We start from the raw sequence: 14228 nt of genomic DNA on the forward strand, positions 1-14228 counted from the left end.
CCCCCTTACCTTATTGATCGAAGAGCACACTAATAATAGTTGTAGAAGACTAAGATCTCTTTGAATGTTGCTCTAAACTTTCTTTCCCTATTTTTCTCTTTCCCTCTCTTCTTTCTCTTTCTCTTTCTCTCTCTTCTTTCTCTTTCTCTCTCCTTTCTTTCTCTCTCTCTTTTTCTTTCTCCTTCTTTCTTCTTTCTCTTTCACTTTTTACGTAACTTCTTCATCCATATTCATATATTTATATATGCCTATCCATGTGCTAAAGTCATCATTGCTTTTATTAATTAAAGAGATAATATTTATCTCTTTAGTTTTTTTTTTTCTTCTTATCTTATCTTATCTTATCTTCTTTTTCTTCTTTTTTTTTCTTTTCTTCTTATCTTTTCTTCTTATCTTCTTATCTCTTCTTCTTCTTTTCTTTTTTCTATATTTTTTTTTCTTTTAAAAGATTCTTCATATATTTTTTTTTACACACACCTATTTAATTAAAATAATTTTTCCTAATATATATATATATATATATATAATTTGTTTTGTTTTGTTTTTATTGTTATTTTTAATAAGTAAAAACTACATCATGATAAAATATATTTTTAATGTTTAAATTACATCATAATAAAATATAAAGCATTAGTAAAAAATAGAATTTTTCTAAGTGTTTTATTTAAAATAAATAATACAGTTTAAAAATAGGGATGTTACAATTATGCAGAACACTGATCTGCAGAATTATGCAGATTTGCATACTGTTGGGCGAGTCCTACTCGCTGAGCTAGCATGGGCCAGTGGTTGGGATAGTGCTACTCGCTGGACGAATTTCCAAGTCAGGAACTTTCAGACCTGTACCAATGGCTGGGCGGGTGGTACTAGCGGGGCGAGAATGGACTAGTGGCTGGGCGAGTGCTACTAGCTGAGCGAGTGAGTCAGAACCTGAAACTTGTATTTTTGAGTTAAATTGGGTGGTATTTTAGTTATCATAGAAGCTTTGTAATTATTATGAATGATGAGTATATGGTATGAGATTGTTTATATGAGACTGAGTTAAGACTGATTGATGCTAACCTAAGGAGGATTAGTAGTGATTGTGGTAGTGTATACATTGAGGTAGGGATTGTCTTGGCAGTTATCATGACGCTCTAATAATCATTCAAATTCTCAAGTAGAGAGGAATGGGTATGTGGTGAGAGGAGCAGGAGGTCCTAGGCTAGAGGTTTTTCCTTGACCATAGGTGTTAACGGACTTACCTTGCATGTGGTAGAGTTTTCACTCTTAATATGTCGCTCTGCAGAGCATGAGATGCCACTACAAATGCAGAACTGACTGGATCCGACCGCAATGCATGTATCCGGATTAGTTGAGTCGTAGTTTATAAATATATGTATGTGGATATATGCTTGTATATAGTTGTTAGATATATCAATATTATATGGTTTAAGAAAATTCTTTCAAAGTCATTAGCGTACCCTTCTTCTGTGTTTTTGTCTTGTATTGTATGTTCCTTGGAAGTTGAGGAGCCATCTTTTAGGTCGGAAGGAGGTCTCAGTGGGAATTTGTTGTAAGTGGTTAGCTTGTGTTTAGAGTTAGAAATGTTTAGTATGTATAATTGATATATTTATATAATCTGATCATTTGTAAGACTGTATTAATATACTTTATACATTTGTTTATCTGTTTTGAACACTAAAATGAAATATCGTATTTTATTAGTTTTAAGATGCTAAAATTGGGATGTTACAATTGGTTCCAAATATATATATATATATATATATATATATATATATATATATATATTACAAAATCTAAAACACTAAAAAAGTGTGAATGAACCTGGACCAAGAAAGACGCGGAAAGCGCAAAATCAACCCTCTCTATAGTATAGAAGCTCGAAACTTACAATTAACATTCCCGATACAGGGACACATTTTAGAAAAATATTATTCGAGGTAAATACAAAGCTCAACAAAACACTTCATTTTGTATAATACAAAGTCAGATGGCTGAGGAAGAACGGGGTGAAAAAAAACACATGACCCAAGAAACACAGACGCTTTGATGTTAGGCCAAGTAGACGAAGCACCACATGGACACTTTAGGTGTTTCAACTACGCAACTAAGATCCTAACAGGTGAGGATGTTTCCTCTTATTCTAATGGAGAGAATAAATCACTATGATCAATGAAATTGGTGTTGGATTTCATTTCTGGTTCTGTTCTACCTTCGCTCGAATCTTCTGCTCCAAAACAGATATCTCAGTATCAAGGTTGAACATCCTATTCAAAGCATGCATGTTCTCGAGTGTCTCACTAAGAGTCCGACTGTCATTCCCATCGCACCTTAAATGTTGCATTGGACCATGAAGCAACTTATTCACTATACCCCGACTAAGATCATCCACAGCCCTCCGTGTTTTTTTTGGTATATCATCACCCATCTTACCTAAGCATCTCTCCAGCTCAGCAAGCCTGATTCTTTCTGCATAAGCCCTCAATTTTTTGATAGTAGGGACAGTTTCCAGCGAGTCCCTCCAAGCTTCGAATTGCTTAGATTCTTCAGCAATGATTGTCTGTGCTTCCATTGCTTTTCTTAGGCGATCCTCTTTATTGGCAGCCACAACCTCTTTAAGGTCATCAACATTGTAAACTCGCACATGCTCAAGGTCTGAGACACATGAACCCACATTCCGGGGAACAGAAATATCAATGAAAAAGCGACGGCCTCCAACATCTTGGCTTGCAGGAGGAAGATCTTTGACATTACTTTTCAAGAATAATGGGGTTTCTGATGCAGTACTGGTGAAAACTACATCAGCTTCACCAGCACAGGTGAGCATTTCTGAAAGGGGTTTGTAGATGATTTCAATATCCTTCAGTTCTTCACGTATTGCAGCAACTCTCTCCTCGGTTCTATTGACAACAACCATCTTTTTGCAACCTTTTGCCACCAAATGTTTGATCACAAGTTTTCCCATCTTGCCAGCTCCAATAACCAACATTCTTGCATTATCAAGTGAGGCTTCAGGTAGCTTCATAAAGGCCAACTCGACAGCAGCTGAGCTCACAGAAACTGCCCCGGAAGCAATGTTAGTCTCAGTTCTAACCCTTTTACCAACAGTAATTGCATGCTTGAATAGCCCACTGATATTTCTCCCAAAGCCGTTAACCCCTTGTCCAACCTTGACAACTTGCTTTACTTGGGCAAGGATTTGACCCTCTCCCAAAACAAGAGAATCAAGTCCTGCTGATACTTCAAAAAGATGCTGTGTGGCATCATTGTCGTAAAGTAAAAACCGGTGCTGGCTTAGCTCTGAAAGAGGGACAGAACTTGTCTGCAAAAGAGAACAGGCATTTAAATATTTAATAATGCGCTTTAGATACCATCTGGGTAATAAACTTTACACATACTTTTGACATCCATTCCATGACTTCTTTGACACCACGATGTTGAGACAGTGCAAGAACATATATCTCCATTCGGTTGCAGGTGCTCAGAACAGCTGCTTCTTCAATATGATTAAGACTACAAAGCTCTGCAATAGCTCTAGGCCATTCTGCTTCTGGAATTGCAAGTTTTTCACGCATTTCCACGGGTGCGGTGTGCACACTTAGCCCAATGACAACAATGCTGCTCCTTTCCTTCGTATACCCTGTCAAGGTTAATTACAAATTATTTAAAAGCTGCAACCAGAAAACTTCAGATAATTAACCGGAACAATTCGACCAATGAAAGCCTTTGGTGTAAACATCCCCCTGGACCTTCATAGAATATAGTTTAGGCGTAAAATTCCATCATGAAGTACAAAAGCCCAATCACTTGGAACATTCCAATTCCATTTCATTTTTCCCTTTTCAACATTAACAGAGAGAACCCGTAATCAAATTGAATACACCAATGACAAAATCATCAACAGCAAAAATAATCAAAAAGGGAAAATGCTTCGGTGCAAAACTCAATCTTTGAATACTAATCGAATAGCGATGATATGGTTCCAGGTAATGCTGCAATTGTTTTAATATTTCAAGCACCCAACATACTATTCCACATTCAGATCAAACAGTAAAATCACCCAACAAAGATAATTGCAGAGAAGAATATGCAAAGAAATTCTCAGGATATTTAACATGATCTTAAATACAAGACCAAGTATAAATAACAAGAGTGATTTTATCCAACAAAGGAAATATACAACAAAACGACAAACATAAGCGGATTCCGGGGAAAAAGATCGAAATGATGGGGACAAACGAGAATAGCGAATTAACGAGATTACGAAGGCAATAAAAGAAAATGTAAAAGTTATCCGGACTTACTATCAGCAGCAGAAGTCTTGAGCAGCTCAAGAGCGGAGAGAGAGATAGCATTGTTGGGACCAACGGATGCATCAGAGGGCTGAGCGCCGCAGCGAACAACCCCTCTCCGGACGAAGGTTTTTCTGTTATGGTCGAGAAAAGCGGTGGGTAATAATGCCCTTGAAGGAAATTGCGAGGAAGAGGAAGACGATGATTTGAGGAACAGAGCCTCAAATTTTGCAGCTGAGAATGTGGATGGAAGTGCCATTGTGGCGCGAGAACCCTAACCCTAACAAAACAACGGAAGGGGAATAATTTAGGTGGAAGATGTTGAAGGGAAAATCGTGAGAGAGGAGGGGCGCTAGCAGAAGAGAAGAAAAATTGGAACAGTTGTGCAAACTTTGACCCTCTCCTCTCTCTCTCTCTCTCTCTGATTTGGCCTGAGGCGTGTGGCTTTGGTACGAAAAGGAAGTGCTTTGTGGGTTTGATTGATATAAGAGATTTCTCTGACTTCTCATTGGTGGGCGCTGAGCATGCTTTATCCACACTCCTTCTTCCTCTTCTTCCTTTCTTCTACCAATTCTTTTATCAAATCTTCAATTTATCCAACTCCTTAATATAATTAATTTTCGGGTTAAATATGTGTTTGTTGGTAAATTGAAGTAAACTTTAGAATAAGTAATTCCTTAAAATTTTATACTAATTTAGTTTTTTATTTTAAAAAGTATATGGATTTAATTTTTTTTTATAAATTTTGTTAAATTTATTTTATATTTTATGATAATTTTGAGTTAATATTAAAATAAAAATTATAAAATGTTATAAAAAATTCAAATATTATCATAAAATACGTTTGAAAGATCAAATAAACTTAATAAAATTTACTTAAAATGACTAAATTTATACATCTTTAAAAATAAATGACTAAATTGGTAAAAATTTAAAAAAAAATAGACTAATTTTAAATTTTACTGAATTTAAAAAAAACAAAAATATATTTAACTCTTCTTATCATGAAACTAAAAAAAATATATTTAACCCTTCATTTTAATATTAAAAAAAATAACCTTTTTTCATTTTCGTTCAGACATGTAATAGTCAGTTTTCTTGTTTTCTTTTGATTATGCTGTCCCTACCAATTTCAGTACCGCTGTCACCGTCATACTGTCATCTCTAAATAAACCTTGGAAACTGACATCAATAATTCCATCATCATTTGCATCGCATTTGCTACTGTAATTTTTTTTTATCATTTTAATATTTGATATTTTACATACTTAAACGATACATTGTTATATGATAATTGATTACATACATTATTCAGTTATCTTGAAATAACATAATTTATATAATTTTTTCTTTACTCATGACGATGGAAGCTTATAAATACAGTATCGCATGTACTCACTCAATAATACATCTCTCATTTATATTATATATATTTTTTAAACTCTTACAGACCAGAACACAAATACTCTTTTTGTACTAGATCTTTCCTCAATATCTCTTTCGAAACTTTGAAACATTTTCTTGTTATTCAATAATTTTATATTATTTAAGAGTTAAAATTAAAGATAATTTAAATACATTTTCATTTTTAATATTTAAAGATATTTTTTACAAATAGAAGTTTCGGACTTGAAAATAGATAATACCTCAAATACAAATAATATTAATTTAGCTATCATGAGATTGCAAATAAGATATATTATTGTTTTTCCATCTCTAAAATTATAAATAATTCTTACATCGGAAAGATTTTCACTTTTGGACCATGCTATTATCTAGAAAAGCATGTGGTTGGTCTTCCCAATCAGTTACCCCATCACCAATTATAATTATATATATATATATATATATATATATATATATATATATATATGTTTGTATTATTTAAGAGATTTGTACAATGTCCTGTCCTTTAATTTTGATTTGAAGGCACCTAAAATGTTTGGTAAGAAGTAATTAACAATATATTGCTTGGAGTGATGATCTTGAATTGGCAAGAACAGCAATGAGTTTCCATTTTTAGGAAAATATTAAATGGGAAAATAGGGAGGCATGAAGTAGCAGACCCCAGCAAGTTGATTCAGAAATATGAGTTCAACTACTGCACTAGGCTATGAAAGCCCAACATCTGTATATAAAGAAACTTTAAGCATTTATGTGTGCTTTACACAGACCCCATCAGATATGCTTCTCTACACGTCTTTCAGAGCTTCTCACTCTGTGCTTCTGAGAAACAAATTATGATTATGAGATGTCTTTAGCTTGAAATTACCTTCATTCCATTTCTGTGCATGCTTTCTTCACCTTTCGGTTTACTTCTCATGCTGTCTACAACAAATCTTCTCCTCCTACAAATATTATTATTCTCACTGTTACCCTCTTCTATTCTTCCATCTGTCTTCTGCTACTTCGTTAACTTTTTCAGATAAATATCATATCACCAAACGTCTCAGTGTGAGATGCATTGTGTGCAACAACAAGCCAAACTTAAAATTGATAAAAGTAAAATTGAGTTTCATTGGTTCCAATGAACAGAGTTCAATGTGACACATCCAAATAGAAATGTATTTAAAGAGAAAATTTCATTTTATTTTAATAACTCGTCTCAACTAAAAAATTAAAAATATACATGTAAGCTTACATAAAATTCCTAGTTGATAATAAAAAGTAATATCATTAATTAAACTTGCACTCTCTTGAGGGCAGAACTGATTAGAATATTAGATACATGTTGACGGCAAAGAAAACCACTTGGTAATTTGTCTGTTTGATCCCATTCACCACAAACGAGTAGAGAGAAAGTTACAGTTTTCATTTTCGTTGTAAATGTCAGAATGATTATAGGCATCCAAAAGCAAAATTATTTATTGCAACTAAACCAACTCTTCTAATAAAACCAACCAGTCACACGATTATGGAGCTACAAGTTTCTAGTAAACACCAGTTGTAGAGTTGATGAATGCAAAGGCAACACAGGTTTATGTATTGTTCTCGAAAATAATTTTCCAAGGGAGAAGGGGAAAAGGGTTTGTTTATATATTAACTGCTGATTATGGATGTTCTGATCGCACACAATTTATCAGAACAATACAAAATAAGTCTTTTTAACCAGGAATTGCAGTTATAACAGAGAATTACAAGAGCAAGAATGAAGTCAAACGAGGCCGGTCTAAATATTTAATCACGTAGACGAGGCCAATCTCACGCTGTATCAGATTTTGTGCCAACAAATCAGAAAATTAAGACACATCTCTATGGATAAAATATGGTTATAGAAAAAGTCTGCAATCTGAATTATGAAATAACAAACTTAGGCGTGTTGAATACTTTTTGTGAGCAATAGAGAGAAAAAAAAAAATCTAAGGCAGAAGCAACAAGAGAAATCCAAGTGAATATTTAGAAAGAATATTAAAAGTGATCAACAAAAAGCTTGGACCAAGTTGACCCAAGCTTCGTTTTCTTTTTAACTGCCATCATGTCTAGTGTTTTGACAAACGTTATCCTTTCAGGTAAGTTTCAAATAAACCTTCATTTGGCCCATAAATTTATCATTAACACAAAGGAGAAAACCTTTTCAACCGAAAACTCGACAGAAAATCAAGCTCAGATAAAAATCACTCATGTTGCATATGCAATATATATTGATTTGCCAGACTACGTCAATATCTGCAGTTACATAAGGAAAATCCTGTGGTCATACAGCTCATTTTATTTCCCTTGACCAATCAGGGAACAAAAAAAAAAAATCTGAGTTCTACTTTTACAGTTTCAGCAAGATAATTAAGACTCGGTCGATGTGGTTGCATCATCTTTGTGCTTAATCATACCAGAATCCACAAGAATGGGAACCTCAGCTGCAAGCCATGGTGCAAGACCTAAGCAAAGTGCATGAGCAATACCAAATCTGGGGCTGTAAGGAAAGCCAAGAACAGAAACACATCGTTATTTAAATTCAGAAAACATTAAGAGCATGCTCGGTAAAACCTCCTATCAAAAAATGAATGACACTTGATCCCGAAAAGTAGGCTATTTTTCCACAAAAAAAGAGTTTACAGCTTTAAATCACTTTTAGGTCAGTCATAACAAAACAGCCCTAAAACTAAAAATCCTCAAATCACTATTGAAACACCAGTCATGAAACAGAAACATTAAGCCCCACGTCAAGTGTTATATTAAGCTATCTTAATATGCACTAGCATTAAACAACTCCAGATGTTCAGTGACGTGAATGAAGAAGAACAGAGACCTTCTAGTTACCTTATCCAGCTTTAGATATTGATTAATCAACAATATCATTTGACCAGGAATCCTAATTGATTCTTGTTGGAATCTTACAATCCTAACTATTGCAATCACAATAGTTCCTAGTCTTGAAATTTGGGTTAGACTCTAATTCAACCAGAAAGTTAGCTCGTAATGTGAGGATTGCCACTCACTTACATGCATTACTTAGGCCCTATCTTTACACAACATGAAAATAAGGTCTTTTCAATACACTCCCTCCCACTTAACACTATTGTGTTTGGTGCACATAAAATGATACACAAAAATCAGGTCTTTTTCAATACACTCCCTCCCACTAAACACTATTGTGTTTGGTGCATGTATAATATGACAGGTGGCGCAATAACAAATCTATAACAGACATTAACAGAGAACTTGAGTAAGACCTGACTAAACCCCAAAAACTAATTCATAAGATGAGAGCTTCCCCTACTAATATACACTATTCAGGGACTTCAGTCAATGTGAAACTTAGGTTTTCCCAATACTCAATCCTTGTTGCTTCATTCCACATTGAGAGCAGGTACTGTTAACACTTTGTCCAATTCTATTCAAAACACTTCAAGTATATATATGAAAAAATAGCACAACAATCCCTAATAAACTAACATCTAGTTTAGCCTAAAATCCTTTCACCAATTTTCATTGGCAACTATATAGTTCAGTCCCCGCAAACATATCACAATCTCAATCACAAAAAGAGGTTGAAGTTTATCTTATATGGTTAATTGAGAAGAAAAACGTACCAATTTTTTGCCCAGAGAGGCTTGAAGTGCACAGTCAAGCATATCTTTCCACCCCTGTACATCTAAAATACAAAAAAAAAAAAAAACGGTGTGAAAGGTAGAAAATTAAGGAGCAAAAGAAGAAGGGGGAAAGAAAAAAGGGTAAAGAAGGAACCTTTTGGGTCTTTCCGTCCAATTGAGGGAGTTCGAGTTCGGGGGCGGTGGAAGGGTAAGTGACGGGGATATCGAATTGGAGGTCGAATTCGTACTTGAGGAGGTTGTAGACGTACCAGCATTTACCGGTCCAACGAGTGCCTTCGGGATTGGCGGCGGAGATACGGAACCAATCGTTGTCGTTGGACTTGTTCATCTGCGTGTAGGTTATGAGAGCCTTGTACTCTTCCTTCAACCTCTGCGTCCATGCCGCGCCGTCGCGAGGACCCGCCTTCGTCGCAAGTAAAGGGATCTGTGTCAGAGTCGACTTCGTGTTCGGGTCCCAACCTTCCATCTCTCTCTGCTTCAAACGCACGCTGAATTGTCTTCAAATGACGATGCTGGTCTTTCGCTCTTTTATATTCTGAGAAACTAGGATATAAATGTAATTTGGATTTTGGTTTAATCACTGGGCTCTTTTTTAACTTGATTTAAATTATTCATGTTATAGTAAATTTGTGATTTTTTTTAAATTTGAATTTATACTATTCAGTGAAAGATTAGTAGAAGTATAATTTTTTGTGGAAATTAAAATATTTATTTTAAATAAAAATATATTTAGTTCTTATTTTTCTGATTAGTTTCTTAAGATTGTTTTAAATATCTTTTTATTAATATATGTCTTCAACATCTTATACATTTAATTTAATTTAATTTTTTTAAATAACTTATCAAACAGGAATGTATCGTGATATAAATTGTTTATTACACCATTAAAATATAATTTATTTATTGTTTATTATAGTAAAATATAATTTATGATATTATGAAAAGTTTATAATGTTTATAATGACGTCTAAATTCCATCACATTATGCAATTACAATCAATCAAAGAATAAAAATAATAATAATAATAATAATAATTGATAATCAAGTTTAGTGATTTATGACATTAATTTTTATTTATAATAAGTTTTATACATAGGAAAGACGGTGTGAATTGATTCGTTACTCATATGTGATTCACAAAGAACAGGTTGAATTGGTCCGTATGGTATAAAAAATGGACGTTAATTTTTTTGTTATTCGTTTCACATAAAGTCTAGTTTGTGAGTGAGTTTGCAAGTCTACCATAAGAATTTTAAGAACTTATTTTTTATTTAACTAAATTAATAAAAATAATAATTTATATAGTTAATTTCTCAAAATAAGTAATATTCATAATTTTATAATTTATAACTTTTAAGAACGAGTCTACTGGAAATAAAAATAACTTTGAAGTGAAATAAAACAAGGAAAAAAGTGAATGGAAAAGGTACTTTTAAATGAATTAGACATGAATGAACGAGTTACTTTAGTATGTATGGACTAGAGTAAAAAGGGGATGAACAAGTTACTTAGAAAAAATATACATGACATGTTGTACTAGAGCTGTCACATTTTAAAAGTTTAAGTAATATGAGTTATGCGGGTTAGCACATTGTCGGTCCGCGTGCACTACGAGTTATGTGGGGTGAGCCTAAGCGGACCAATGGGCTAAAATACTCAATCTGTCTTACATTTTTTCGTGTAAATCTATAGGTGGGTCCCATGAACTGTCTTGCCTTGTCATCCCTAACTTTACAATACCTACATAAGCTTTGTTGTATTCTTGCTCCGTGTTAGTTTAATAAAGTAAGCATTATTACATCATGATAACATGTCGTCAATTGTACATGTGGTTAGAAGTTACACTTTCCTTGGTCCTTCATAATAATAAAGACGGTCACTCATGTGACATTGTTTAACTTCAAGTGAGTGTGTTAAAAACTTTTTTGAGAATTTGAAGAATGTTTCATTGGCTTTCACCTAAAATCTTCACATTTGACAAAAGAAGTAAAATGAAACACTCTAAAGCACAATCAACTTTTCATGCAAATTGCTAATTATTGATTAAAGTAATTCACACACCTTAGTTCATTTTCGTGTATTTTGATCTTCATTAATAGAAAATTAGTCATGAAAAAAGGAATATAATTCATAACAATATCTTACAAAAAATATATTAAACATTGAATTGTATTTATAGAAATTTTAAAAATTTTTATTTAAAATAATTTTTCAACATTTGTTGCAATGCAAGAGCAGATAGTAATATGTATCATGTTCTTAATTAACTCATTAATCAAACAAAATATCAAAATCACAAATTCTAACTATGTAACCCAAATCAAACAATACCAAAATAAATTCACAAATTTCTCAATAATAGATACCTTAATAAACTTTACATCCCTTAATAATTCAATTCTTCATCTCTTATATTCAAATTTTTCTATGTTTCTACTCTCTTTAAACTTTACCTTCATATAATAATAAATACATAAGTATAATCACCTCACTACATCAGAGACACTCAAGCAACCAAAACCAAAGAAATCACTTAGTCATGCAATTACAAAAATCACATTAAATTAATAAAGTTTATACTCATCTACCTCTTCCATCACTACTTTCCTATCAATTTCATAATGTAATAACGTCTATAGTTTCATTCCACTTGGAAACTTCACAGTACAAACCCAAAAATCTTTTCCTCTCATATATTCTTATCTTTTTTCTAGTTCAAGGAAAATATAACCACTACATATATTATGCATTAGACTAATACTTCTCTTAAAAAGTTCTCATTTTTTCCAGCAACATTTAATCCAAACAATCATACCATCAACTAATATCACTCAAAAAATAGAACATTAGATTATAAAATAATGAAAATAGCTTCCCTTAATTGATAAAGTTAATCTAAATATGATTTTCTCACCTAAACAACGTCATACATTAAAAATCACTATCTACAAAATCAAAGTTCATATCAACAATGAAGACAAATTTTTCAGGATCATAATATAAGCCATGCATGCAAGAAAAAACATATTGATTTTAAAGAATGGGTATAATTTTTGAACTCACTAATAGAAAAATTTGACTGAAGGTTTTAATAGCATTATCCGCAAAAATTATTTCAGTAATATTGATTCTTAAAAAGGTGAGAGCTTCAAAATTTTAGAAAAAAAAAACGATTTATGGGGAGATATAAGTTTATAAAGAATAAAATAGTTTAAAAAGAAAAGAATTTTCTGGGGTCTTATAACATAATGCTTGAATCAAGTAATGATTATAATTATTCTTTATGTCAATTACGACTTCCAACTAATACACAAAAACAATTTTGATTGTCTCCCTTATTTCCCCACAGGCAAACAACACATAATAAGTTTCTTTTGACTTTCCAGTATTGTAATTGTCACTCATAATTATAGCGAAGGAAATTGTTTTAAATATAATAATAAAATCCAAAGAAAGGACATATAAATAAAAACTATTTATTTATATTAACGAAATGAAGTTTTTACCGTGGTGGTGCACTCTCTGTGTATTGTTGTTGGTAATATGTATTTTGGTCTAATGCTAACTTGAAACAGTGTTACAGTTATTATATATTACAAAAATTCAAATATATAATAACATTTTTTATATAATATTTTTTTTTACAATTGTTGTCTTTTATAATATAATACGACGTTTTGAGAATTGTCATACTTTATGACATTTTGATAATTGTCATACATTATGTGTAAAATACGGTGTTTTTATATGTCATATTATTGTTGAAAAACATGTTATTATTTAAGAACATTATGCAGTGTTAGAATAAACCGGAGAATAAAAAATAAAATAATTATCAATGATCGAGTTTAAAGATCTTGGTCATTTTATGATATAATTTCTCAATCATGGTGAGTTTTAGATAGGGATGACAATGCGAATCGATCCATATCATTTTGGCTAGTCTCGCATTTGGTCTACAAAAAACAGACTGAATTGGCTTGCCCCACAACAAAAGAAGCGTGTTAATTTCTTTGGTTTGTCTCACATAACGTTTGGTTCGCGAGTTTTCAAGTCTGCCTGCGTCTTGCATAAAAATTTTAATATCTTTATTTTTATTTAATTATATTAGTAAAAATAATAATTTATATAACCCATTTCTTAAAATAGGTAATATTCATAATTTTTAAGAACAAGCATACTTAAAATAAAAATAACTTTGAAGTGGACAAAAACAAGGGAAAAATGTAAATGAATAAACTATTTTTAGATGGATTGAACATGAATGAGCGAGCTACTTTTGTATGACTTGGATAAAAAAAAAATATGAGCAAATTACTTGAAAGAAACGCAAACGACATGTTGTACTAAAGTTATCACACAATTTGGAGAGTGGGAGGAAGTTAGACCCATACATTTCGCTAGTGGAGACGCTCTGAGTTGTAAGTGGCAACAACGAAGATGCCCTCAGTCGCGTCATTGGCAGCTAGGGATGGCAAAGCGGGTTAGTCTGACCCATTTTGGCCTGTAAATGTGTAGGCGAGGCTGGTCCACCCCACAATTAAGAAACAAGTCTATTTTCTTGGCCCCCTCCGCCCCACTGTCTAGCTCGCGGGCCAACAGGTTGACTTGTATTCGTTTTCCATAATTAACAAAACATAATTAAACAAAATTCTAATTTCAAATCAAATAAAAATAATAATTTATTATCTTTTCTAAGAAAAATACTTAATGTCAATGAATGAAGAATTAAATAATAATCCTTTTCACTCTCAACCATCACAATTTTCAAAGTTAATGAATGAATAATTAAATGATAATCCCCACAATATGATTGAAAGAGTTTTTGGTCGAAAAAAAAACTTGAAAATTTCTCTCTTCTTTGTGATTATTTCAAGAGCA

At 32.4% G+C, this 14228-nt stretch overlaps 2 protein-coding genes across 2 annotated transcripts; both read right to left on the reverse strand.

Annotated features, from left to right (window-relative positions):
- Nucleotides 1–1849: 1849 nt before the first annotated feature.
- LOC114163844 (glutamyl-tRNA reductase 1, chloroplastic-like) lies at nt 1850–4752 on the reverse strand. The gene is made up of 3 exons (XM_028048201.2): nt 4308–4752; nt 3402–3643; nt 1850–3325 (listed from the first exon to the last, which is right to left on the reverse strand). The coding sequence occupies exons 1-3, from the start codon at nt 4552–4554 to the stop codon at nt 2195–2197; spliced, it is 1620 nt and encodes a 539-aa protein (XP_027904002.1). The 5' UTR covers nt 4555–4752; the 3' UTR covers nt 1850–2194.
- Nucleotides 4753–7898: 3146 nt separating this feature from the next.
- LOC114196290 (ubiquitin-fold modifier-conjugating enzyme) lies at nt 7899–9854 on the reverse strand. Its single transcript, XM_028086889.2, has 3 exons — nt 9480–9854; nt 9326–9387; nt 7899–8205 (listed from the first exon to the last, which is right to left on the reverse strand). The coding sequence occupies exons 1-3, from the start codon at nt 9810–9812 to the stop codon at nt 8076–8078; spliced, it is 525 nt and encodes a 174-aa protein (XP_027942690.1). The 5' UTR covers nt 9813–9854; the 3' UTR covers nt 7899–8075.
- Nucleotides 9855–14228: the final 4374 nt, after the last annotated feature.

The sequence above is a fragment of the Vigna unguiculata genome, chromosome 9 (assembly GCF_037176805.1).
Source record: "Vigna unguiculata cultivar grain cowpea cultivar isolate G323 ecotype 2 chromosome 9, ASM3717680v1, whole genome shotgun sequence".
Lineage (NCBI taxonomy): Eukaryota > Viridiplantae > Streptophyta > Magnoliopsida > Fabales > Fabaceae > Vigna > Vigna unguiculata.

What these genes read in the sequence shown, in the direction of transcription:
- LOC114196290 (XM_028086889.2), bottom strand. Translation starts at nt 9,812, where the DNA reads ATGGAAGGTTGGGACCCGAACACGAAGTCGACTCTGACACAGATCCCT. An exon ending in TGGACGGAAAGACCCAAAAG is followed by an intron (nt 9,388 to 9,479) that starts GTTCCTTCTTTA and finishes TTTGTATTTTAG; the next exon opens with ATGTACAGGGGTGGAAAGAT. An exon ending in CCTCTCTGGGCAAAAAATTG is followed by an intron (nt 8,206 to 9,325) that starts GTACGTTTTTCT and finishes CTTTCCTTACAG; the next exon opens with CCCCAGATTTGGTATTGCTC.
- LOC114163844 (XM_028048201.2), bottom strand. Translation starts at nt 4,554, where the DNA reads ATGGCACTTCCATCCACATTCTCAGCTGCAAAATTTGAGGCTCTGTTC. An exon ending in CAAGACTTCTGCTGCTGATA is followed by an intron (nt 3,644 to 4,307) that starts GTAAGTCCGGAT and finishes TAACCTTGACAG; the next exon opens with GGTATACGAAGGAAAGGAGC. An exon ending in TCATGGAATGGATGTCAAAA is followed by an intron (nt 3,326 to 3,401) that starts GTATGTGTAAAG and finishes TCTCTTTTGCAG; the next exon opens with ACAAGTTCTGTCCCTCTTTC.